The sequence below is a fragment of the Triturus cristatus genome, chromosome 4_1, assembly GCF_964204655.1.
Source record: "Triturus cristatus chromosome 4_1, aTriCri1.1, whole genome shotgun sequence".
NCBI classification, from domain to species: domain Eukaryota; kingdom Metazoa; phylum Chordata; class Amphibia; order Caudata; family Salamandridae; genus Triturus; species Triturus cristatus.
This window is the reverse complement of record NC_140585.1, coordinates 458,762,002-458,789,562: the sequence shown is the minus strand read 5'-3', so window position 1 is coordinate 458,789,562 and position 27,561 is coordinate 458,762,002. Positions and strand designations below refer to the sequence as shown.

The 27,561-nt window shown below is 43.3% G+C and overlaps 1 protein-coding gene across 11 annotated transcripts in view; it reads right to left on the bottom strand.

Annotated features, from left to right (window-relative positions):
* CALD1 (caldesmon 1) overlaps window positions 1–27,561 on the bottom strand; it is a 567,652-nt gene that overhangs the window by 208,499 nt on the left and 331,592 nt on the right. Inside the window, exon 1 of one of the 11 annotated variants that reach the window (XM_085652627.1) lies at window positions 25,636–25,819. The exons of the other annotated variants lie outside the window; for them this stretch is intronic. Coding sequence (XP_085508753.1) covers window positions 25,636–25,673 — 38 coding nt within the window. The 5' untranslated portion in view covers window positions 25,674–25,819. Of the gene's footprint in view, window positions 1–25,635; window positions 25,820–27,561 lie in introns of those variants that run through there. 11 annotated transcript variants of the gene reach the window in all.

Here is a 27,561-nt window from a genome sequence, read left to right as displayed (position 1 = left end):
ACAATGCATCCGTGTGTTCGGTTCTTTTTTTTTTAAACTGCTGCTTTTTAATACATTTATAATCTTACACCAGAGGCAGGAAAATGAATACAGCAAAGCCTTTCAGAAGTAAACGCGCATGAAAATGGACTCATTATTGGGTTAAGAGAGTTTATTTTGCAGAAAATATAATATATGTATGAAGCAGTCTCGCGAAGCCACTAGCAGGGGAACACATGATGACATACTTTCAACCAAAAGAGCCTGTTTGCCTGGCCTGCATAGAAGGATGTGGGGACAAAGGGACATTTATGCCAGGTGTGTTGCAAAAGAGTGTGGGAGGGTTCAGTCTGGGTCAAGCAGATGGCCTTTTGCCAGGGCTTGTGCGTTTCTTGTCCCAGATTGGTGCCTTTGGGAAAGGGCCCGATGGGCCTTCTTGGTGCTTCCTTGTGAGTACTAGTTTTGAAACCAATGATGGCAGAACAAGGACGACTCAGGATAAATACTTCTGGTTTGAGGACCAGCAGGGCAGGGTTCTAAAGAATTAGAATTTTTTAAACTAGGGACCGATCTGATGACTTGGGTACTTCAGTTTCAGCTCCTTTAGGGGTTTACTCAGAAAATGTGGCCTCGTTAATATCGGAATGAAACAAGGCTCCATCTTGAAGAAGGAGTAGAAGGGCCTGTATTGGTTAATGGGTGTAGCCAATCTGGTGCCCCATTTCTACACGCTTCGAGCAAACTTCAATCTAGCTACTATGCCACACCTTTCTTCCTTCGAGTGAAATATGTTACATGATTGTTGAATGCACAGGACTCCCAGGTTTCAATGTAGCATTTCAACGAAAATCAATGGTGTGTCCATGCTGATGGTAAAATAAAGCATGCCCAGTTTGTTACCAAGGGAACACAAAGATGAAAACGTGGTCTAACGGTTAGGGCGATCGACCACGGAGCTGGGGAACCCAGTGGCGTAGGAAGGGGGACGCGCTGGGAGCAAGCCACTCTGGGTGTCATCACTGAGGGGATGACAAAATGGAAAAAATGTGTTTTAAACACATATTTTTGCCATTTTATCAAGCAGGGGGTGACAAGTCATTTTCGGCACGGGGTACCACCTGACCTTGCTACGCCACTGGGGGAACCAGGTTCGAGTCTTGGCAGGGATGCTCAACATTCTGTGATTCTGGGCAAATCACTTAATCTCCCAGTACCTAACAAAAATGAATGTGCCCATCTGTAACAAAACTGGTGCTCATGTAAAGAGCTCCGATACCTTCAGGTCTAGTTTGCGCTATATAAAACTCCACACACAAAAAAAATGGTATAAGTATATAAGTGCACATGTGATAAAACGTGTTCACATCAACATCTGGAGTCCGTAGAAAAGAAAGCATTCATATTAACCTCTCCTGGATAAGGTTTTAATCTATTAGATTTTATATGAATGTACTCTATGCTATCAATCCATAAGTCGCACACAATACAAGGTCCTCGTGCCGGCTCCTTCTGCAACAGTTCTCCTGTCCAGCTGCCCGCACACAGTCTGCCACTCTCTGCTGCCTGTCTACCTGCTGCCCTCTGTGCTTCTCGGCTTGTTTCCTGCTCTGTTTTGCTTTTTCAGCTTTTTTTTCTGCCCTCAGTTTTAACTTTTCTACTCTATTTCTGCCCTCCATTTTGCCTTTTTCTGCTCGTTTTTTGGCCCTTTATTTGGCCTTTTCTGCCCTCTATTTTGCCTTTTCTGTTCGTTTCCTCCCTCTTCCTGACGATTCCTCAAGACTTGGCTTTTCGATGGAGACCTTGCACCACAGCGCCCAGATGCCGCCAAGGGTGACAGCGCTACACTCTGCAAATGCAGATTGATTGATTGATACAAGATAATTTTATCAATGTAAATTTTAACGATGAATGCGTTTTAAATTGGCTATGTTTACAATGAAAAATTAATATTATGGTATCCCTTTTAAATTTATGATGTTATTTTAAGTCCTACCCTTGCAGGGACATATGTAGAATTTTTTACAAGCTTTGGACACAGGAGCATATTGTTCTGGCACTCATAAAAAGTCGGCAATGCAGAAAACAAAGGACAGGCTCACCAATTTCCTAAGGATTAGAGATCTTCTCCCATATCTTTAATTCCCAAAAATCCTTTCAATGTGGCTTGGTTGATTTTGTAATATGAGAATGTGGTCACAGGTCAGACCTGTTGGTCGGGAACCAAATAAACAACCAGCTTGAAAATATGCCTGCAAACGTATGATGTTTCTGAGCAGAAGATGGGTTCAACATCAAGTTGCATATAAAGTCACAATTCCACTTAAAACTGTTATTACATTATGTTGTGCACTAGGAGTTATAAATATGAGTGAATCTTTAAAAGTGATCACACTCAAAGAGATACATGCAAAAGACTCTGGGCCTGATTTAGATCTCGGCGGATGGGTAACTCCATCACAACAGTGACGGATATCCTGTCTGCTGAAATAAAAATCCCATAGGATATAATGCAATTTATATTTCAGCTTATGGGATATCCGTCACCATTGTGACAGAGTAAACTGTCCGCCAATATCTAAATCAGGCCCTCTGTTATTATTTAACTTGTTTTCTACATATTAGGTCCATCCCCTGAAGATCTGAGTGGTCTCAACTAAGCAGTAAACCGGAGTACTAAAATATACAAATGCAAACAGAATAATATACAAATGAAAGTGAAAATTCCTCTTATTGGTGTTGTGTCTTCTGATGGAAGTTAAGAAATCGGGTCCATAATGTTACTTCATATGTGACCAAACTTCGCTCAGATATCAATCTACAAAATAATGCCAACGGGCAAAATAAGCAAAGCATACGTGATGTATAAAATCGAGAATATAATATTGTATTTTAGGTATTCATATTAAGCTACCTAATATCCCTGGCATACAGAGCATTACATGTACAAAACAATGCCATCGTTATTTGATGTGAGCCACAGCGTGCTGCCACGTATTCAGTGGATATGTTGTAAGTAGAGATAGGGTGCCATTCAACCAATGACACAAGCTAAATATATGTATAATATATGAGCTCTGTCACCCTTCCTAAGCTAATTCACTTCATCACATTCGTGTCTCCAACAATAGGTATCAGTAATTACCTTCTACAGGATCATGTCTTGGATTGAAAACATTTTGACGACTCAAAATGTGAAGTATCATCCCAATTAGCATTTCCCCATTTACACAACTATGTTTTGAGTCTCCAAGAATGCTCACTTATATTCCGTTGTAAAACAGAGCAAACAATTGAACATTTCAGTTCCTTCCATTTATTAGTAGCTTCATAGGTATGTCTCATTTCTAAAACAAATAGGTAGAAAGAACACGGTATCTGCCTGGGGCTGTTGTTCGTGACTACCGCATGTCGGCAGCCAACAACTCATCCTTTATGCAGCTCCCAAAAATGCGTTGTGCAAGACCCCTTTAGGCTGCAACCTACCTCCAAGTATCATAAAACTGATCTATCAGATTGGCATGAGTTATATGTCACCACCTTTAGGGGTTTAAACATTGTGTAAAACTCTCAGTAGTGCTTACCCCACCTAATATGGTAATACATCGGCATTTATAGCCAAACGCCTGCAGAGATACCACCCAAAAGAACTTGGATCTTCTAATCTAATGGTTCTACGAATCCCCGAGTACAGTACGGCCCATATAGGTGGCAGCTCTGTCTCGGTTTGTGCCCCTACCCTCTGGAATAAACTGTCCAAAGAGCTTTGCTCAAGCCATCATGTCTTCGGGAAGACCATTAAAAAGTGGCTTGTCAGCTACTGCTGGCTGCATCTTTCGGCTTTGCCTCTACAGTTAGCACCAGGAAATTTTTGAGTGACTGTCCGCAATAACAGTCTAAATATTACCCTAGCATCCAATTAAATATTCAGCATTAGGAGACTAGTATCATGTTGCTGAAAAATTATGACCACAACAAAGAGCCACATTACATAAAACAATGTCCATAGGAGTGGACAGTATTGTTACTCATCCGAGTTGCATTGTCCAGGTAGAGAGGGATTAGAAAATGGCAGGTTTCAAAAACGGCGCCGCAGATTGTTGTCCCAGTCACTATATGGAAATGTCTCTGCCAAGCAGATGTCGGCTAGGAGTGCCACGCAAGGGAGGGGGATCCACAGTGGTCACCAATACAGGGGCAAAGGACTTCTGAGTGAACTCTGCTGTAGCCCCCCGCTACCTGCCCGCCCACCACCCCCTTCAACCCACACATGCTGTGTGGTCTAATGGAAATCTCCTGCTCATCTCCGCAAACAGCGCTCAAGATTAGGCAAGCAAAGAAGGATCTCCTCTTCCTCCATTAGCACTGTAATGCTGAACTGGCCTTTGAATCTGATGGGATAAAGAGGGACTGTCACCATGATAATCTGGACTCATCCGATTGACTACTGGTGATGACATCAGTTGGATTTTGCTGACGGGAGATCCATTACTGAGGGTTTTTTGTATAATTAGGATGAAAGTGATTACCACCCTTTATGGAATGCACCCCATTGGATTTAAGCAAAGATTTTACATTTTACAATACTTGACATATTTTTGAGTTTCCATTGCCTTTCTTTCATGTTTACATATTTCTTTCATTTTGCTCAGTCTCCAGGGACATATTTCTCACTGCTTCTACTCCGACAATGGAGTGAGCATCTTAGTGCTGTGTCCTAAGCCATTTAATATTCATTTTGTTCTTCAAGTGTTCTTTGGTGTCCAGAATCCATCATTTCTATCTGTGTTTTTTTAAAGATGCTGAATTATACATGCAATGTATGTAGCAGAAAAGTTATTCAGCCATTTCACCTTAATATTCCTTTCTCTCCCATGTTCCTACATTTCCCTCAATTTCCTACTTCTAAACATCCTCATATTCTTCCCTACTCCAAATTGAAAACATTAACAGGCACATGCAGGAAGAAAAGCTTTTGCGAGTCCTTAATTGCGATTATTAAGGAATCGCAATTAAGGACTCTCAAAAGACTATGAATGTAGAAATCGCTATTAAAATAGCGATTCCTAAACATTCCTTAATTGCGACTTGCAAATTGCGAGTCGCAATTAAGGAATGGCTTCCCATTCATTCCTATGGGCCTATAGGCCCATAGGAATAAATGAATGGGAAATTGCATGCACAATTTGCGAGTACCAATAGGTACTCGCAAATTGTGCATGCAATTTCAAGGGTGCAAAGGTGTCAAAATGACACCCTGTTGCACCCCTGAAATTCTGATGTGCACCCATGTTGCGCGCACACACATGTCCCAAGGGCATGTGTGTATGTAACCTGAAACCTTGAAAAATGCACTTTAGTAAATTTTTCTAAGTTTTTGCAAAATACAGACCAGAGTAATCTCTCTGTATTTTGCGGCCCCAAATAGCGAATTCGCTATTTCTATATGCTTCTAGCATTGCACTTAAGGAATCACAAATTACGATTCCCTAAATGCAATCGCAATCTAATAATAAATGGTGATCTCTTAAATTGCGAGAGCCTAACACTTTAATGCATCACAAAAGGCCATTTTGTGGGGCAAATAGCCAATTTTTGCGAACTGCACCGTTTGCGCCCGCAAAAACCTTTGCTGCATGTGTCCCTAAGAACGTAATATACAAGGTTATTCCTATGAGTAGTTGTGACTAACTCTTATAGTACACCTCTGGAGGAAAGTGCTGTGAATCTACTATAGCCTTAGAGCCCGATGTAGCAGCTCTACCATCCATTAAAGCCTCGCCCCAGCATTAAAGGCCTGAGCCAAAGGCAAGGGCCTTTAACAAGGTAGAGCACACCTTGGAGGACTCTAAGGCTATTAGAACATTCTGGGCCAGATGTACGACCAGCAATTTTGCTACTCGCAAATTGTGTCACAATTGCGACTCGCAATTTGCAAGTCTCAAAACTGGATGTACAACAGTGTGTTTAACACTGTTTGCGATTCCCAATGGGGTTGCAAATTGCGAGGCTCATAAATATTAATGAGCCTCTCGCAATTTGCGAGCCCATAGGGAATGGCAGGCCCTCCCAGCTATGGTGGCCTGCTGGGCTCAGCAGACCACCATGTCTGACACTGCTTAAATAAAGCAGGTTTTTTTTTATTTTTTAAATGCAGCCTAAAATGAAATGTTTTTGTTTCATTTTTTAAGGGCAAGCAGTGGTCCCTGGGACCACTGCCTGCCCTTGAAAAATATTTTCAGAGCCTGTCTCAAAGGGGAAGGGGTCCCCTGGGACCCTTTCCCATTTGTGACTCCATTACCACCCTCTTGAAGAGGGTGGTAATTTGCGAGTGTTTTGCGCCCGCAATTGCATTCGTATATGGGTTATTGTCACTATTTGGATGGGAACGCCCCTTCCAAATGGCGAGTCTCTAAACACTTTTTTGTCAGTCGCTATTCATTTGCGACTTGCAAAATTGTGTGGGTACATGGCCATACCAATTTTAGCATGCATAAACGGGTCGCTAACCCGTTTGCGCATGCTAACATTGGTCGTACATCTGGCCCTCTGTCACAAGAAGGGCAGAATTTTCTAATTTGGAAAACAAAGGACTGAAATCCCCTCAAGCTCCTTGAGGCATTTGTTCACAGCAACAGCTCTGAACAAACATTGGAATGATGCAGCTCCGGCCTTCTACCAGCCATTAAGACCAGAGTACTCAGTTGTCTTCAATGAATCACTCAACATTCCAATGTTCTAATAGTTGTTCAATGCCACTGGACACGTGTCTTACTAACCCACTGGCTCAAAACTCCCCTTGTCTATTTTCATGTTTATGTCCTAACTTCCTCGGGAAAGCCTGACACCTCTAAATTCAATGAGGCCTATAACCTTCCGTTCCATTACCACTTTCTCACTAGATTTTCTCAGACATCAGCAGGCCCCTCCCCTCCTTGACTTGGCGCTGTCTATAATCTCATGGAGAGGGGACATGGAATAACAGTTCACCCTAGACGACTTTTCTGGGACAGTATTGGCCTGATTTACATCTGGGAGTAACTTTTCTGTAAAAACACAGGACTGCTAAAAAAAATGGCTTTAAGGGCATATACACAAAAGCCCCAATTATTCAGACCATGTGAAAAGTGCATTTCCCTTACACCTTAGTAATGTCGATACCAAACTTTGTCAAGACACTTCTAAACATACCTATTTACCTCCTATAGTTGATTGAATATACAAACTAATATATAAAGAAATGTGCACACCTTCATGTAACAGTGCAGTGTACTGGCATGATATCACATTGCATTTCATGAATGTGTGCTGTGTTTCTAAGTTGAAGCGTTGTCTGGTTTGCTAATTGGGGACATTCAGAAAGCTTCCCTTGGGAATGCACTCCGCCCGCTCCTTACCATTGGCTTCATAGTTTGTGACTCCCATTTTATGCCTTTCTATTTTCTGGCTTTAGGCTGTCCAGGGTGAGTTCGGCCCTCTCAAGGAGCAAAGCCTTTTCACACCAACTCTCTTTTATTCTCCCTTTCTGTAAACGGACCTGTAAATCTTGTTCTTATCTTGTCACATTGACTGTGGATTGAAAGACCAAGGTAGTCAAATGTCGGGCTCTGTTTACTATTCTTTTCTCTGACTTCAAAGTGAGAAGATTTATGGGCCAATCTTATTGGAAACTGGGGAGAGAAAAAAAAAATGTCTAGCACAAAAGAACATATAAATGATCTGTGCACCTCAGATAAACGTTGACACCAAGCAACTCTAATTTGTAACCAGTATTCGTGCATGGTGATCTATGCCCCAGATTAAGTCAGTGACATTTTTAATGAAAACAGAGTATTTATTTTTCGCTGTTTCTCGATATAACATTTTATGGAGGAAATCAGGGTGAGATATTTCACAAAGAAAATTACTTCGCCGAGTTATGATGGAGGAGCAGTTTTCCTGGCCATTCTCTGATGCAGACACTTGCACTGCCTGAAGCAGTCGCTAAATCAATTACATTCTTATTATGTGAGAGTCGACTATTCAATGTGCCAAGAAAACCATTAATGGGAAAAAAATCATTTCCTTTTATATTTTCAATGAAAACAGAAAAAAGGCTGCAGTCAGTCGGATTGTGCAATGCAATAAACGGAAATAGCTTTAGGCGCTTCCTGTTGAAGAGAATGGTGCATTTTTAATACATGGCTTAATACTGGTATTCGGTACATTTCGAAGTGCCACCGTTATCACAAATAAGGTAACGGAGACCAGATAAAGTCAATAGCTCATCTACATACAATTGTGATGAGTTAGAAATGTGCCTAGACTATTTCTTATATATCATAGACCGTTTTTTTTGGTTTGTATAAAAGGTACCGTTATTCTATTATTAATATCGTTACTGCTCCTGTATAAGTGTCTAATTTGGTGCTATTTTTTGTGTTTTCGTTCTCTCATAAAATTCAATAAAATATTTTTGAACAGGATCATGTAGTTGGGTAAAACAATGATTATACTGCTATTGCATGATGAATTACTTCTTTGTCACCGTCATTTTACTTTAAAATGCCAATAAAAAATTATGTGAAAAAGATGTACAAAAAATAAAAAATTTAAATAAAATAAAATATTTAAAATTGAAAAACAATTACTTACATCACAGCAGATTTTCCTGGCTGCATAGCTACTAACCTATACATTAATCCACCTTACCCAAAAATCACCCCTGCACAAGCAGCACAAACAGTTGTGTGGAAAAGTTATCAGCATGGACAACAGTATACCAAAACGTGTGCTTGCTTGCAGTGTACAGACCGTTGTATTGGTTTCACATATTACATTTATTCGGAGCGATGTGGGTTATGCCCTGCCATGGAATGCATCATAATGTTAGAAAACCAACAAGGTTGTGGACTAGTCCCTATTGAATTACCTCCCTTTCTTGGTTGCTGTCTCACCCTCCCTCGTCTTGTCCTACCTCCAGTCCTGTTTAGGATTCATCTTTGTGAACACTTAGCACCCTTACTCACATAACTTCAGCAAAATCACGTGATTCATTGAAGTGCCCAAAATTTATGGCAAGCACTTCTGAGCACAACTGAGTTTTACAGAACTGTTATTACAATTCTTGTGGATTTATCCTTCTTCTGATGTTCATTGGCTTTAAAGTTACATCACGGAGCAGAACAATGGGTGCAAAATGTAGAGGGAGAAATCACTTGATATGGCTTTCACAATGTTATTTTATAAGGCACACGTGATTATAAACGATGAAGTTGATTTGCAACATTTAGCGGCAGATAATGTCCAACATTTGTTACCTTTTCTTTACACACGTGGCGTTAAGTGCAACTCTCAATAGATGCAATACCCTACGACGAGGAGACTACTGGACAGTGACACATTAATAATGGCCTCCGTCACACCCTGAAAAGTTCCACAGGATCCTACTGATGACGTCATTATCCCACTGTGCAAGAAGGTCAAAGCTAATGGAGTCACCTTAATAAACTATTGGTGATCTCAAGCCTCGAGATTTTAAAATGTCGATTGTCTGAACAACTGTCAAAATATCTCTAACCGCAGTGACTCGCAATCGTGTATTTCTCCTCTTTGTGGCACTGAAATCACCTGTGATGTACTTGAGGATGCTCTTGTTCTAAAACAGTGCTGCATGTTCAAATTCTGCACGCGCTTTGGAGCTCTGTAGCATTCCGCTGAATGCAGCTGCTGGCCAGAGAGCCTTCCAACGGAGACGCTTACGGTCACCAATGGTTACTATGGCGGTCACAGCCTACTCTATACTGAAGACGAATTTAATTCATGGCGAGTTCTTCAGCACAGGTACATCATGAGGCTGCAGATCAAAAGACCATTGTAGAGATCTCCATGGTGAGATTGCTTATTTCATGTCCTTGGAGTGAGCAGGCACAGGGCAGCGGTGCTGCCGTCTCACCTTAGAAGCTGCGTAAAGGAGGATCACCATGAATTGCAACAGCAAGTAGGTGGGGCTTGTCTAACGAAGTGAAATGGAGCTGTACTGCATTGTGTTTTATTATGGAGGTGGTTGGAGTAGAGATCAGGCCATAGATGTGCTTATGGCCACCCTACGTAGCATGCTCATCTTTCTGGCAATACCTTATGGTCTACAGATATCACATTACGAGAGACATCATGCTAGCAGCCACCCTGAAAGATTGGCTCTGCATATCAGGCCTCCATTTGAACTTTATGGGATACTGTTTGTTGATACCATGATATTACAGACTTGTGAGAAGCTGAGTAGTGGACGGGGATATTGATCATTAGCAGGCAGTGGCAGTGGACACCTGTATGAGTTCCGGTGAATACACTTCAAAAGCATTGATTTGACCAACTGTGGCAAACCTGTTTACCCGGTAACTAAACCCTTCAGAAGAGCTGCCCAGAACAGACTTTTCCCAATAGCTTTGATACAAATATGGTGGTTGGAGGTCTTCTCACTCCCAGAATAACCTCATGTAAACTCTCACCCAATATGACAGGGTATTAAGGCCAACTTTGGAATGCATCAGAATGATTTTAAAATCCATCTCCTGCGTTCAGCTTACGAGCTAGATCCCTCCTAATTAACTGCTATTTCTTGCTGTAAGACTTTGATCCTCACCTTGTCTAACTGCTATGCTCAGTGCTACGAGGCCCCTGAAAGATACTGGCAATACTATAAAAATGTGCAAATAAAAAAATACCAGACACCCAATTGAAAGTGAAAGCAGCTATGAGAAAGCTAGTAGTGATTAGTGAATTAGCTCAGATTTACTGCTCCAATAATTGTTAAATATCCACCATCAAGGCTTCCGATAGGAGAGATGTATTGCACAAGCAGTTCGAATCTCAGTGGAATTTAGTACAGCATCATCAAAACCACTACACTAATAGGGAAGGGTAGTCAGAATGTCATGATCTATTGATCAAATACTGAAGATTTATGAGCTAATGAGAAATTGTGTGTTTCCCTTTAGTGCAGAGTTGGAGTGAGTAATCAAATATTCTGAGGAGGCAAGTTTATTTACTATGAGCTAATCTAAAGCCAAACTGAAGGGGAACGAAGGGCCTGATTATGAGTTTGAAGGTCTTGTGAGCGCCATCACGTTGGCGTCGGAATCATCACTGCACAGTTGGTGGTCCATCCGCCGTATTACGATGCTGGCAGTTTGCTGAACGAAAAGCTGCCAGAGGACTGCTGCCACCGACAGCCTTTCGCAGACCGCCTCCACAGCGGTAGGGTAAAGGCCAGCTGCTAGAGGGCGGTACAGAGTAGTTCACCGCCATCCGAATCACAAGTTGGCTTTCTGACGAGCCAATCATGGCGGGAAGACCACTTGCTTCGAGTCCATGGAATCAAAGGATGTGGTGTGTATACTCACCCATTTCCTTTTCTTCCCTTCAGTCTCCCACTTGGATCCCTTCCTCCAGGTCCCCTTTCACAGTAGCATCTTAACTTGAAGAAAATGACCCTGTTGGCACCGAAATCCAGGTAAGTCAGTTTTGTACTATTTACCTATTGACTGAACTGAGCACATATGGTGGAGACTCCAGCAATGAGAAAGTACTTGTAGTATGTATTTTTTCACATGTGATGCATATGTGTACACTGCAGTCGAAATATACACACCTGCATCGACACATGAAAAAATATTCCCCGCCATCAGATACATCGCCGCTGGGCCAGTGGTGACATTGTAATATGGGGGCGGGAGACCGCTGGCGCAGTCATCTTTGGACCGCTGACACGGCGGTAAGACCGCCAAACTCATAATCGGGCCCGAAGATTTTCTGTTTACTTTTGTTAAGGAGCTGGAGGGAGTAATCAACTGTACTAAGGAGGTCAGTTTCTTTACAATAAGCTGATTTAAGTCAGGTTGAAGAGATGGTGTTTGCTGATATGTTCATTGTAAACCTAGTGAAGTATAGTATACCAAGAATGATGCACACAGCCCACCTACATACTTCAATGTATTTTGTTTACTTTGGGGGACCCTTTTAGATGAATATTTTCTCTTTGTCTTCTCGAGAGCAGATGCTGAATTTTGGTAAAACAAAGTGTTTAGCTTTCAGATGATCAAAGAATAAGCTGTCTTCAGAACAAAAACAAATCAGGAATATGCCACGGATACCTCTTCAACACAGAAACTGCAATAACTCTGTGCAATATGCTGCACAGTCGTTTCCTGCTGTAGGTCATGCGTTGCCAATTGAAGAGCACATAAAGGGTTCTATGAAAGTGGATTTCATGTGAGTCACCTTTCTTTTTAAGCCAAGTAAAGAAAAGCCACTGCTGCAAATTATTTACAGGTATGCAGTGCTCAAGATGCAAAGTCAACATAAAAAGATACAAGAGGCAACAGAAACATGAAGGAAAATGTATGTGTCTGAAATGAAATCACAAGTCAGGTAATAAACAAACATGAAGCATAAGCTTGCAGAAATCGCTGATCGTAGAAGGGTTACATACACCGAACTATGTTTGTCCCACATAACAAGTGCCAATATCTCTGGTGGATGCAGGTGCCTGGCCTGTGCCCCACCCCCACACACACACACCGCCAGGAGCACTGTGCTCCATGACTGCCTGCTCAGGGGTCATAGGGGTTCCCTTGGACCCTCTCCATGGCTCTCAGATTTAACCTGTGCTCCCTCACTCTGTACAGAGGTACACCATGATGCTGCTATCAAACACTACCCTCATTTGCATTCCACAGTCATGTAAGATCGCATGCAGATGTCAATAAATATTTTTCATCCCCACAGCAAAAGTAGATGTTAAACTGCGCTGTGGCAGCTCGCCATTCTTGCAGTTTTTAATCATGACAGAGTGGAGTTACCGACAAAAAGGATTAGCCAATGAGCTGCTGGGATGCCTTTTTGGACTTCAAAAGTCTTATCAGGTGAACTTTGGGCAGAGGCACAATCAATACTATGTCATCAGAGAAGGCAAACCTTTCCACGAACGTGTGTCCAAACGTCACTGGGTAAATGTTGCTACTTTCACTTAAGAGATATTGACACCTGTGCATGAAAAGAGACCCTGAATTTTCCTGAAGGATTGTGCTCCTCTTTCCTCTTGAACCCTCTGAGGGGCATCAAACACAGAGATATTGCATGAGCCCACAGAAAGGAACAACATTTATTTTAAGAGTTCTAACAGAATAACAGAACGGGGGAATCAATGCTCCAGGGATATTTTCCTATTAGGTAATTATTTTTAATGCAATCTTGGACAACTGGGAACCATATCCGCAATTTATCCTAAAGCATAGTTCGCACTGCTGGCCGAATTATTGTAAAATGCAAAAAATACTCAACTACAGGTTTCAGATTCTCTGATTTGTGACATGAGCATTACACAGTGTATATCTCATTTTTTCTATTGAGTTTTCATGCAAGTAGACAAGTATACAATAATTATGGATGGTTTTGTGGTGCTGGTCAAATCATCAACTGAGAAGATTGAGGGCGATGAAGTTGCAATGGTGTGGCTGATCACTCAATCTATCAGGGGTTTGTAAAGCGCTGCTGCACTCCCGTGAGGGCCTCAAGGCGCTGTTTACCATTAATTATATGTATTACTCTAAGTTCTGGCCAGTCTTGTCACTGTCATTACATCCTTCCCTCCATCCCAGAAGCAGAGATGGTGCTCTATTTAATGACTGAGTAGACACAAAATAATTTTCTTTATATGGGGACTGTTTAAAAACAATATATGCCTTTGTTGAAAGCGCCATTCGGGAGATGGGGGTGAATGTTCGAGCTTGGCGCATATCTTCTAGGTATGGAGACCCCTCATTAGTTAAGATAGTGAATAAATAGAAGAGAACCCAGAGTCATTGCATTACCCCTAAATACTCAGGATATATTGGTGAAGTACAGGGAAAATGAAAGTGGCGTTTAAAGAACTGACCACTCGAAATGTTTAGGGTGATCTTTCGCACAGATCAAGGTCCAACTGAATAGCAAACATCTTTTAATGCACATTTTGTTATTTAGTGATTGCTCTTTGTGTATAATATTAAATGTCAATCAGGCAAGGATGACACAGCTTGCAATGGGGACAACACCACTGTTGGTCCTGTGTAGGAAGCGAGCACTTGAAGATAGCTGACCATTAGTGTTATGGAGAATCTGTGTAACTGATATTCATCACGCACCTCGCTTTCGTGGAATATCCTTGTTCGGCCTTGTATATGTATGTTAGTTAATTACGCTACAGGTAATTTATGAGGGGCTGAATCCCGATCGACACAAATAATAGCAGACGTGTTATAGGACAGAAAATCGTGGCTCAACAATAATATCGCTTTAAACTTAATGGTCAGCTATAAGGACCCCAAAAGGGTAACTAGGAGGTGGACGGTGTTAAAGGCTAGCACAAGAACTGTCTTTATGCACAGAAGTGAGCTTCGAATCCAACCTGGCCAGGCTGTGTTTGAGAACAAATGGCCAGCCAACCTAAGGCAACAGAGGAGCTTTCTATTAATTGATCAAATACTTTGTCAAAGCCAAAGAAGAAGGCAAGGGAAACTCTATATCAAGTCTTTATGAATTGCCAAGCGTAAACTAATGTGAGAATATTAATGCGATGTGCAATGTTTAGTCTTTGGTAAGCTAACATTTCTGAAAAAAAAGTACATCATTTTTTAAATATATTGACCATTAGAAGATAGGATCACTGTACATACTCTTTCAAGATACAGGTTACCATATGTCCGCCCTGCCTGGGCAACGCATTCACAACTATTACAATTATAATTTGGCAAGGATAGGCATATCATGTACATAGAACAATGTTGTACCCCAGTACAACTTTAAATGCCATGACCAATGCCCGGTTTCAGTAGTTATCGAGGGATATGTACGAGCAACAGAAATATGGTGAATTAGCGTTTTGCAATTTGTTGTTCAGCATGCCAAATTTGTTATACACTTATAAAATTTCAATTAAAGTAATTCGGTTTTTAATGCTTTCTAAACAATGTTTGGAGGTTTAGTTTAGTATTTATTAACTCACAATTGGGAAAGCTTTCAACGTAGAGTTTAACAATAAAAAGTGGCATTGTGATCAATTTACCACATTTTTTAACAAGTGACAAATTGAGCACTGTTCTGTAGCTCATTATGAATGTCTGCTTTTTGACCAATGAAAAACGTTTACAGTGCAAAAGGGTGATAAGCATATATTCACAGCAGGGTGTGCTTATGCATGGTCTGCCTCCACTGGGGCTCACAGTTGTGCCAGGGGCACAAACGCACCAAGAGAGAGAGGTTCACCTCGCGACCGGCATAATAGCTAGTTTTTCTCTAGGTGTGAATAGTGGAGCCGCGGCCCAGTGGAAGCGTCAATAGCTGGAGGGGGAGCGGATTAGAGGCACCACACCAGGGGGCCTGTGACGAGGGGTGAAAGATCCTCTTATCAATGCTAATTCCTTCGTAACTTCTTTTGGGTGAAGGCTGCTCAGGGGGCTTTGACTGTAGAAGTAGAAACCTCTTATTAATGCCTCTTGCTCTACAACTTCTCTGGGGTGGGGTTTGCACAGAGGGACATGAGACTACAGGATCAAGAGGTTCTTCCTGCTCTGCATCTTGTTGGTAATTTCCGGTCCAGGGAAGGCATGGCTTGGCAGTTTGGGCTGGACTGTTCCCATGAGGCACAGGGTCAGACTGATTTGCATATGGCTATGCCTGAACTGGGGTGGCAGAGTGGGCTAAAGAACGGTGATGGATCAAACCCAGATCTGTTGACTGGGTGTGAGTGTTTGATTGGTTCTGATGCTCCGTCCATCACCACCCCCTTTTGTACCGTCTTGTTGGTAATTTAGCCAGTGTGATTGTTGGAGGGTGTTGACTAGAGTCTCAGGTGGCTCATACCAATGGGCCTGAATGTGTGTAGGGGTGAGGACACAGTGAGGTTGGAAGAGTTTTGACTACTAAGCTCTCTTGATCAATGAGCAACCCCGGCTTGCCATCACAGTGTGAGCAAAAAGTTAGAGGATTGTTTAATTTTCCAGCCACCAATTAGCATACTGTTGACATTACTGGAAATGGCATCAAATTAGCGCCAATGTTGCATATTACATCACTGCCACTGGACCAAGATGAGTTGTCTCTGGTCCCAGAAAACATCATGAACGTACGAGATGACATCATGAAAGTTAGTGAGTACCTCCTCACTAATATCACAAAGGCATAGCTTTACCTCAAACATTAAGGTGATGAAGTGCTGTTAGCTATTCCAGTAGTCAGCGGTGAGGCATGCAAGGTACTATGTGGGTTTAAATGGGCCATAGATAATTCTCATTATGAGCAAAGGGCTTCCTTTCACCTTTTTATAGATTCAAGCTGTAACATCTACAAAAGACATAGGATGACTTCAATAAACCTGCCACGTGCAATTGTAATGAGAAAGCAGCAATGTATCTCGTAAACTAGTAGTTTTGGTTAACATTCATAGCATAAAACAGTTTTCAGAAATCAGGTGGGATACAGTCCTTTTTTCTGTAGATGAGCATGGTAAGAAGGGACCATGGATTAAATGGGGTACCTGCTCCGTCATCCTGCTTAGTCCTCTATGTAATACTTCCAGAAGGGCCAATGGCTAAATGTTCAAAGGATCTTATCTCCCCTCTTGCTCCCACAGACAAGACATGTATGGAAAAGTCAATCAGTGAGCTGTGTGCTCATTCAGTTTAAGAAACTGAAGGATTGGGTCTCCCTTCCTCATTCCCAAGAAACAACCCCAGCTGGAAATCTTTAATTTGAATTGATATAGGGATTAAGAGAGTCTGAGGTCTGGGGCGTGGCTAGGATGGCAAAGATGGCTAGCAAAGAGTAGCACGGCTCCAGCCTCAAGTCCCCACAATCACAAATCACTCATCATTTAAATACCTCATTCACGGCCACAGAGACAGCTGGGGTTTGGCAAATGAGCCCCCCATGCTAAAAAGGCTGCTTCTGCTTGACCGGAGGCCGGCGGAAAGCTGGATTCACTGGAAGCCCATAACATGTAAACCACATGACCCGCAGAAGGTGATGGAGGACTGATGGTTGTGGCAGGACCTGCTGGGAGACGTGAGACACATGAACTGGGCCGGAGTCGCCCTCTCTTTTCCCTTCAGGGTGCGGGTGCTGGGCCACCCTGGGGGCTTACCGCAGCGGCTGGCCTGCAATATGGAAAACTAAGGAAGGGGTCAGGCTGAAGATCTGCTTGGCCCCACACGGTTAGGAGCCGAATTCCCCACACCAGCCGGGAATTTATGACGTATGACTGCTATGTACTCGCATGTTCTGCTCCTGTTTGAAGATGGCATATGTTCAGTCACAGGCTCTAGTGATGCAAGACAGGGAAACGTTGGATATGAGTCCTCACAATGAAGGTCCTTGCTGGAGTTGGCTGATTTGTCCAGTATTGACGTAAATGCCTTGTGCAACCCCCCCTGGTTTGCTAAACAATTCAGCAGGAAGGGGTACACAGCGATACTGGCACCATACACAATCAACATTACACTGGAACACTGATCTGCACAACAACAGTATGCGCGATATGGCCACTGGATGTGGGAAAGGCGCACATCAGTGTGAGGCACAAGTCCATATTACATATCTTTCTCTTTAAAAATGCACACACATAAGGGTAATGCAGGTAGGTACCCACTAATCTCATAGAATGTCAGAGGCTTTAAGATTGACACGAAGAAACATCTGGTCCATCTATTCCTGAAAAGAGCGGGGTGCACATTTTGCAGTCTTCAACAGACACACCTCACCAAGTTAGAAGGGAACAGGCTGACATGCATGTGGAAGGTTCAGCTATTTACCTCCTCCTACTCGGCATATGACAGAAGAGTTCTACTGTGGGTGCACCCAAGGGTACCTTCACAGTTGAGGTGGAGATAGCTGACCCGGATTGCAGGTATGTGTATGTCGGGGGTTGGGGAGGTAGATTACATTGGAAGGTGGTCCAGCTACTGGAAGTGTATCCTCCTAACAGGGGTGAAGCAATGTTCCTTTGTAACCTTAATATTGCATTGGCCAAGATTTCATTTGAGCCTCTAGTAGTGACAGGAGCCTCAAGCATGGACAAGAATAGGTCTCATCCCCTGGTGCACGGAGCACCCGAATGCAACTATTCAGAGCAGCTGGTGGATTGGGTATGGACTTGGGGCATTAAGGAGATGTGGAGAGCCATGACCCCAGACGGGAGAAAGTAGACTCACAACTCTTCATTTCTTAGACATCAGGATAAACATTATTTCCTCCACTGCACATCTTTTGGAGATGGCACATGGGACTCAGCACTAGAAGCCTTTTAGACCACAACCACCCATATTTATCGATACAGTGGGGAGCTATAGCCACTCGACTTCCCACTTGTTGGTTGCAACCAGCAGTTTTGGAAGACACTGCATACGGGGCATGATAGCACAGGAAGTGGAGCATTATTGTGAGATTAAGGCCATCACCACTGAAGATTGTTGGAGGGTTCATGTGGTGTTGCACATGCATCTCAATAGGACAGAGGGTGAAATGCGTACCCTCGAGACTCAGGATCCAGGGTCAGAGACTGATAACGCAGATCTGATACACAAGAGCAATTTCATGCTGAACGGTATCAAAGACTGGTTTCATTAGAGTACAAGTCATATGTGGCTTGGAAACATTCAGAAGAGACAGGCAGGGCCATTTACTGGCAAGGCTGACTCAGGCAGAGACCTCGAACAATATGAATAAAGTCACCAGACACCCAGCAGGGCAACTCCTCAAATCACATTCAGCCATGAAGTATATGCCGCTTACTACACACACCTCTATGATGTAGGTACAGACTCAGGCCCACCCATGCGGAGCGCATACATTTGAATGTCTGGAATACCATGCCACACAACTGATCAGGCCAAAAGTTTAGAAGCCCCACTCCTGCTGGCTCAACTTCATTAGGCTGTAAGTCAGCAGACAACAGGGAAGGTCCTAGGCAGCGAAAGTCTGGGGACAGCGTCTATAAAAATTAAAACAATCAGTGGCTCATCTGTGTTAGGACATGTACAAAGCATTCAGAGACAGAGAAAACTTGCCAACCACAACTCAGGAGCCAATACCATGTTGTCAAAACTTGGAGGGACATATTAGATTGTTTACCCTGACGAGGTATCAATCATTAACTTAGTTAGCAAGATACTAGGCAAGGTGTTGTCAAACAGTACCTGGGCAGTTATTTCCTATTGGGTACATTCAGACCAGAGTGGCTTTAAACAGGGTAGGAGCACAGCGGTCAACACTTGTATATTGTTTCGTTAGACAGACTCCCCTCAGACCACTTGAATGAGGCAGTGGTTTCCATCAACATAGAAAAGGCATTTTATATGCAAAGGAGGAGCTACCTTTTCCATGTACTGGAGAAAATGGGCTTTGATGAGGAGATACTAATGTGGATTTATTTGCTTCATACTGACCCCATAGAATGGGTTATGATTGGGAAAGTCATGTCTGCTCATTTCCCGATCATTAGAGGCACACAATAGGGGTGCCCCTCTCCCTGTTGCTATCCACATAAGCAAGGGAGCCTTTTGCCAGAAATGTGTACAGACTGGAACGGAAGCATACTTTTTTTGCAAGACAACATGCATACAGTGTTAGTTTATGCAGATGAAACGCTGCTATATACCCCTAAAATCCTTACCTATGGTTTTGTCTCATTGTGAATAGTATGACACGCTCTCTAGGCTCAAGCTCAATAGATCCAAATTTGGATTGAATGCAGCACCCCACTCTTTTAAGTATTCAGGAGCGAATGTTTATAGGTGACAAGAAGTTGCTGTGGTTGGGAATTTAACAAGAATCCTAATGGCTGCAAAGGGATCGCTGAGCTTCTATAGGAAACTACCTCTCACTCCGATAGGTTGGGTAGCTTCAGCAAAGACGAATCTTCCCCCACTACTGTAATATTTATTTTCTACCACCCTGGTCACTCTCATTAGCCACATCTTCAGGAAACTGAATACGGTTCTAATAGATTTGATCGGGGGTCAGTCATGCATAAAGTGGCCTGGTAGCACAGCTCCAATGGATGGGCTCTGGGTTGGACCCAGGGAGCACCACGGATGCAAATTAGTTCAAAGAACACTGTGAGATATCCCTGTTGCCAATGTATTTCTCTCTTAGCACACATTGATGTGCCAGCATCCCACAGCTGATCTGCTTTCAAGACACTACATAATATTGCTGGCACAGATACCTGCAAAGAACTCACTGCATACACCACACCACAGATCCCCTTAATGTCCGTGGTACTACTTAGGAATGTGAAATAAGTTGTGAATCATGTGCAATGGAGCAGGTAGGTAATATCGCAGGTAGGAAACTTAGACTACTGAGCCCTCTTAAAATATTTGAGGAATTTTCTTGGTGTCCGATAGAAATGTGCAGCTATACCTCTTTTGCCTTCTGATTTATGGTCCCCGTATGTGGCGGCTGAGATGGCTGTCAAGTAAGCTGAAATATGTTTGATGCAATGTGTACCACTCCTGCCAACTGTTTAAGTTCTAGCTTCATTAAAGAAAACCAATAGAAAGATATTAACAAGCATTGGCATAGCCAATAGGTCTCGCTTTTGGGACCTTATAAGTATTTAGTTATGGAGCACAATATCCTTGGTGCAACAACATCAACTGTTGCATGGCTAAACACTTATAAGGTCCCAAAGGCGAGACCTATTGGCTATGCCAATGCTTGTTTACTATGTAAATATGTAACTGTAATGTCTGATCCAATATACTTCGCTCTGTCGCAAAGCACTCTGACACCTCTGGGTAAAGTACTTGTGCTATATAAAAACAAGTAAATAAATTATGTATGCAGGGGACATAAGGAACAGGGACATAGACATGGTGTGCATCTCCTGTTTCCATCCCTAACACAAGCCCTATGGATGCCAACAGTTGTTAATAAAAGGAAGCAGGTCACAGATGGATGGACACGCCTCAATAAGGACAAGGGTGGGGGAGGTGAAGGACAAAGGAAGATGATGGGGTAGATGGAGGTAACAGGCACGGGGGTTTAAACAGAGGGAAGCAAGAGCCATAGATTGTTAAAAAGGGAAGAGTTTGAGGAAAAGGTAGAGAAAATAGAAGCGAAGGTAGATAAATGAGGGAGGAAGGAGAAATGCACAAAGACAGACGTCTGGAGAGTACTAATAGAGCTATTTGAGCCAGGACAGAGGCGCGGTTCATGAACAAGAATCACAGTCTGACAGAGCCTGTAATCCTCATGTGTCCAGGCCTCATGGCGAGGGGTCGGTGACAGAGGGGAAAAGCTTCAATGGTTTTCATCAGTTTGAAAACAAATTCCTCGCATCGGCCGAGCCCACGCCGCGCCGAACGCTGGAGTGAAGTCACCGCTCAAAGCTGGTCTGGAGTTTGTACTAAGGAATGCAAATAACTGCTAATCCCGCCTAATCCGTCGAATAGCGCTCAGTAGGAAAGTGAGGCATTACCACACTGTTAACGGGGGTTATCTCTTCACATTAAAGAGAATCTTTCAACGAAGCAGGCGACAACCATGACTCGGCCCTAAGCAGCTGAGGCAGGGGTCGGCGCAGCCACTGCAGCCAGTGGCGTAACACAGAATGATGCCCCCTGCAGGATGTGACAGAGACCCCCGAGACAGCCATATCTCACGCGCTGTATTGAAACAAGCATTGGCCGCGCAGCCGTGAAGGTAAAGCAGCCGAGCGGCTGTGAAAGCGAAAGTTATCGCAGGGACGCGCTCTGTGGTGGGGGAGGGGCAGAGCGAGACATGATGGAGGAAAGACAGATGGCGACTGCGCGAGTGCACGCACTCGTAATCGCAAGCTTAAGGCCAGGAAAGCCTCTGTTAGCACTTTGAAAACGCACTAACTAAATGTCTCGCAGATCAACGCATGTGCTGGCTCAGGCGAGACCTAAAAAGGAGGGTGAGGTCCCACCTGATCTTCTATCAACTAGGGGTGATTTCTCCATCATGAGGCCAAAGACTAACTGCGTCTGAGGACTGAACACCTCACTCAAACCATGGAAGTGGCACGTTATGATTTATCATATTTTCTGTTACATTAAATTACACATAGCGTCCATATGGTCCTGCGAGTGATACATTTGCGCTTCAAGGGCTCAACCTCTATGGCTGGGTGATATTTGTCCCAGGGTCAAGGGGGCCCCTTCTGAGGTTTCTAATGGTGTCACTGGAGTTTTGGTGAGTTCTGGTGTATGGAGCGATATTAATTTATTTCTATGAATTTCTTGAAGCTGACCCCCCCCCCCCCCCCCCCCCCCCCCAGATGCTTTGTGCACAAATGGCTTCCGTATTTTTTCCCTGTTTTTTTTTCTCTGCTGGCCACAGAGCTCAACTTCAGATCAACAGAAGTAAAAGAAGAATAAGGATTTGCGACCCCTAGCCGCTAGGTTCGTTCCAGACCCCACCCAAATCCTTGTGAATGGAGTGAACGTAGACTGATAAAAAGCCCTTTTTTATGGACAATACGAGTGACCCAAATAGGATGAAATGGCTGACTGCTGCTAAAAAAGCTTGCCTACATGAAGGTACTTGAAATAAGGGTCTTGTGCTGAAAGAGAAGGGGATAATTGACATGAGAGAAGGACATATGGTATAAAAATCTCAGTGTTGTAATTTCTGTATGTGTAAATCCAGTATTTGTAAAGCGCGAACAGTTACCCGAAGGCATCCCGGCGCTGGGGGTCGTCGGGAAGATTAAGCAAGCTATCTGTTGGGTGAAGTTGCTACGAAAGTAAGCAATCCATGTTGTCATGGCGGTTCTGGCTCCAAAATCTATTTTGTGCCTCAAAACTGACTATTATATGTATTTATAATGAGTCAAACGTAAATTTTTTGAGTTAATTTTTAATTAAGTCTCTGGTGTAACAAACATCACTCATTTATTTCGTACATGTTGCGATTGATTACATATGGAGATGTTGCACATCGTCAGTGCACGTAGTCATTGCTGCAATGCATAGGCCCTTCATTGCAGCACACCTAGGAAAATAATGTATGGAACTTTGCTATTAAGTCACTGGAAGGTCATCAGATGGTTATAGCTGGAAAAGCATTCCAAAAATACCAGTATGAATGTGTGAACTGCCAAATATTATTACAGTACAATCTACTAAGCTGCAGTTCCTCTGCAATGTGTGGATCGAGTCCATTATCAACTGAACTGGATCCATGAACTTTGCAGTGGGCTCAACAAGCTGCACTCAGTCTTGCTCGGCACGCAATTTTCATTCCTGAGCTTACTGGTTTATCCAAAAGCACATGTGCCTTCACTCTTTGGAGCTTTCCTAAATCAACAGGTAATCTAGAAATGTGAGCCAACTGATGGAAGGCCAATAGACTTTTTAATATAACTTACTATCTTTCTCTTTTGTGGACTGATTCAACTACTGCCCGCTTATTGTCCAATTTCAATTACTTACTTGAAAAGATAGGGCTTGAAGGCAGGTAGATTTAATTGAGAAAACTAAAATGCTACAATCTCAAGGCACAAAGTGGTGCTTGCAGAAAGCCATGACTGGCTGAAGATGTCATGCATACTATGGGGCAAACTGGAAGATATGCTAGCTCATAAATATAGGTTGAGGTTTAATACAGTCACTGTAACCCAAAAGTTATGGGTTTGAAAGCTGATCACCCCATGTCATTTCTCCTTTATCTAAAAAGAGCACCATCAAGTTAGGAAACTGAAAGCTTCTTCTTTAAGTACCTAGAATGAACACTTGGGTTTGAAAACTGAATTGTGTGTAAAACATAGCTGCCAAGAGGTCTCATTACTTTTTTTGGCACCTTCACAACGTTACCAGACGACTCTGTGCCACCACGGACACACTTTTCCAGGCCTCGGATTTCCTATACCAACCCATAGCGTTCTAGAAGTTGTATTCCCAGTTCACATAAACTAAGTCAACAAAAATGTTCTAAAGAAAAGTAAGACTGATGACTAGAACATGGTGTTTCTGGCGAAACTCAATCAATTATCGGGTTGCTATCGTGTTTTGACCTTTTGAGCCAGAAGTGAATGGAAGAAGGATCCCAAAAATTCCAGCATGCAAAGTACCCTAGGTTAAAAAGGCACAATTCACATAATGTGTCAAATTGGAGTGAACCGGCCATTAACTATTCCTTGATAAAGCTGGATCAGTCAGTCGCCCTAAGACTTTTGGGATAGTCCCCTACAGTTTAAGAGTTGCTTTACTGCAGGCGATCACATCCCTCCCTAGTAGCATTGTTATACATAAATGTGTTTCTGATACTTTTTTGTGAATCTCACTTTCTGTAAAGGTTACCTTGAAAAAAAAATGCTGGTTGCTCTACTCACTTCTACACAACTCATGTTTAGAGTGTGGAGGGTAGTGTGAGGGGCATCCTGTCAGGCCACTCGAGGCATCCTAGCAGGGCGGGACTGGGCAGTCTCCCACTCTGGCATTTTCATGGTAGGTCACAAGATTGAGGGCTGCTTCCCCAGGAGGATAGGCTGCCATAACCCAACTATGTTACATGATCCCATTTTCATCATGGCCTCCTACAGTGGGGGCTGGTTTGAATATTTTTCTAGGGCAGATTTTGGTTTGCAGAGCATCCCAGCATCCTGGTCTGCTCATTGTGTCACACCACATAGGGCCAATTAGCAAGTACGATAATACTCATTAGCAGAGCACTCAAGTAGGGGTGCTGTCCACATAAGGCAAGGGAAGCAAGCATCTTCAGAATTATACCAGGTAGTGGTGCCAAACAACGATGAAAGTTCTAAAAATCTAGTTATTATCCAGAGGTTTTAAGTTTCCACATTACCGCATGAGTAACTAAAACATGCAGCCCATTTTACTTTCCATTATGGCACTTGTGTGTTCGTATTCCGAAAAACACAACCATAGGTACCAGAATACAAAATAAAGAAAACCTGAAATGGATGGGCTATTCTGGCATGCCACCAAAAAACTTGATGGGACTGTATTACATCATTAAAATGCTTAATTTAATACCCCTACAAATAACTGTATTACAATATAGTCTCCACGTTAAAAAAAAAGCCGTGCTACATTGAAATATATGACACAACTAACAACTTTGAATTTGAGACCTTGGCGAAACTTTTTTTGTTTACCACAAGAATGTAACTTTTCCCAAAAGGAGCAGATGGTTTCTAAAACACGTTACCATGACAACAACTCTATTTATTGGTTTCATTTTTTGTTGCTTTTAAATCAGTAACACTGTCCAACAAAGAAATGTTACAGAGCGCAGGAAATAGGACCCGAAAGAGATACATTGTTATCAGAATCTTTAAATGAGTCGATTAAGTAGGATTCATTTCATTGTACAGACAAACATACTGTGAAATCACGGTTTGGGAGACTCTGGCGCCCTGGAAAAAAGAGGGTGGGTGTAAACGGGTGTGAACATCACCAAGAAATAAATCACGGCCGCTGCCCTGGGATCCCTGCAGCGCACCTGACAAAGTGCTTAACCCGGTTTCCTGAGCGCTGGCAAGTACGGCGGCTCCTACACATGGCCCCTTCCCCCGCCGTTTCCGACACAAAAACTCTTCCCTCGAACGGAGGGGGTGAGTTCGGATCCAGAAAGAGACAAGAAAGGACTCACTTGGCGAGGGATGACCGGCTCCGCGTCCTGCTAATCATGTCGCAAGGAGAGCTGCTGGTCACCTCCGCGAGCAAGAGGCTGGAGAGGCAGGCGGGAAGGAGGCAGTGGAAAGCCCACTGCCCTGCGTAACTCTTAGTGAGTGCCCTTTACATCAGCACATAACTGTTTGCCCAGCCAGAGCTCTGTGAATTCAGCCAATCGGCCCTCCCCCTCCCGTTGATCATATGATCTCAGGTTCTTTACTGTATTCTCTCTAAGAGGCGTCCTTTGTTGTACGCCTCGCACGTCGAAGGTAGAAAGCCAAACGCGGGTTGCAACATCGTGTTATGATATTAAATGCCAATGACTACAGCTTCCTTCATTAGTCGGTGTGTATTTATTCTTCTCTCTGTCAGATTTCTATGGTTTTGGTGTAGTGCAGGTAGGTGCAAGCTTGTGAACACAATATTCGACGTTTGCAACCCCCGATCCAACCAGGCATGAGGTAGACGGGTGGCTGCGTGAAATACCACAAAATGTCAGGGCTCCGTTTAATATATGCTGACGGCCGCTGCAGTTTCTTCCACCTGAGGAGTAACTGTCCAGCTGCTAGTATGCAGAACTCAGCAAGGACATCTAACTGGGCCCCGGAAGTGGACCATTTCCTAAAAGGATGGTAGGGGACGAACAAGGCTATCCAGAGGCAGGAGCATGGTTTCCACTGGTGCAGCAGGTGCAGTGGCACCGGGGCCCAGAGGCCTAAGGGAACCACTGAACCCTAATTATTGTGTTTTTTATAATTCAGACAGCAGCAAGGGGCCCCAAGACTCTGCACTAGGGCACATGGCACACTGACTACACTAATGTAGACGGGTAGTCAGTCTGCCTGCGGGTTGCCTGTGGACTAGAGGGGTGCTTTTACAGCATGATGGGTGGTCCACACAAAGGGTGCACCGGTCTGCAGCGCATTTGGCAAAGCAATATTTTGCTTACTGGAACACTCTCAAGCGACTACTAAAGAGGCTATTTATGGGTCATTTTCAGCAACTTTAAACAGTTAGTAGGTGCAAATCTAAGTCATCGGTTTTAGCTTGCCTTATGAAAGTGCCAGGCTTAACATAATACATTTATGTGTAAAAGTACATGTCCACTCTGGGGGGTATCTTGGCACTGAATGACAGATGCGTATAATTACCCAATTCAATGGATCTCATTTTATCAACCTCGGAAGGATCAAAGGCTGAGTGGACACACTGGGGTTTGAACCTGTGCCATGAGACCAAACACAGCTTTCTGGAGTGGATGCATTAGGCTACTGTGCCACCAGATCCTTTCTTGGATGCCCCTTTAGCCATGTAAGAGTCCCTACAGGTGGAGTAGTCCCAGTTGCCAGCCACTAGAAAAAAACAACACATAACTGTTTTGTGCTACAGTGCATATGCCCACGCATGCACAATCTCCATTTTCATCCAAAATGGTGTGACTGGAGAGGTTGTGAGCTGGTGACGTACCCGCAAGACAGGATGTAGGAGACCGCATGTGGAGCAGTGGGCTTGTAATCTACCAGCACAGCGTCAGGGCACCAGCATGTGACAGTCTAGACCCTGCAACACTCTCACAGCCTGATGATGACTTCTAGATCAGGCCCTCTCTCGATAGTATGAACAAGGAAGGAAGGTGAGACCCTGTTGGTTTGTTCCACTGACAATGTAGTGTTTTGGGCAGAGAAAATGAAAGTTATTTTACAAAAATAAATTATATTGAAGTTTAGCAGCTATTTCGGCCGGATGGCAATAGGTTTCCTACCTGAGCTTGATATCTGTTTGGTCTGATGGTCACCGGTTCGCATCCCAGCAAAGAACTTGGATTTAGGAAGGAAATAAACAGCTGCACTAATATATAGCATGAAATAAAGGGACTGATTCCGATGTCGGACGGACTCAGGTC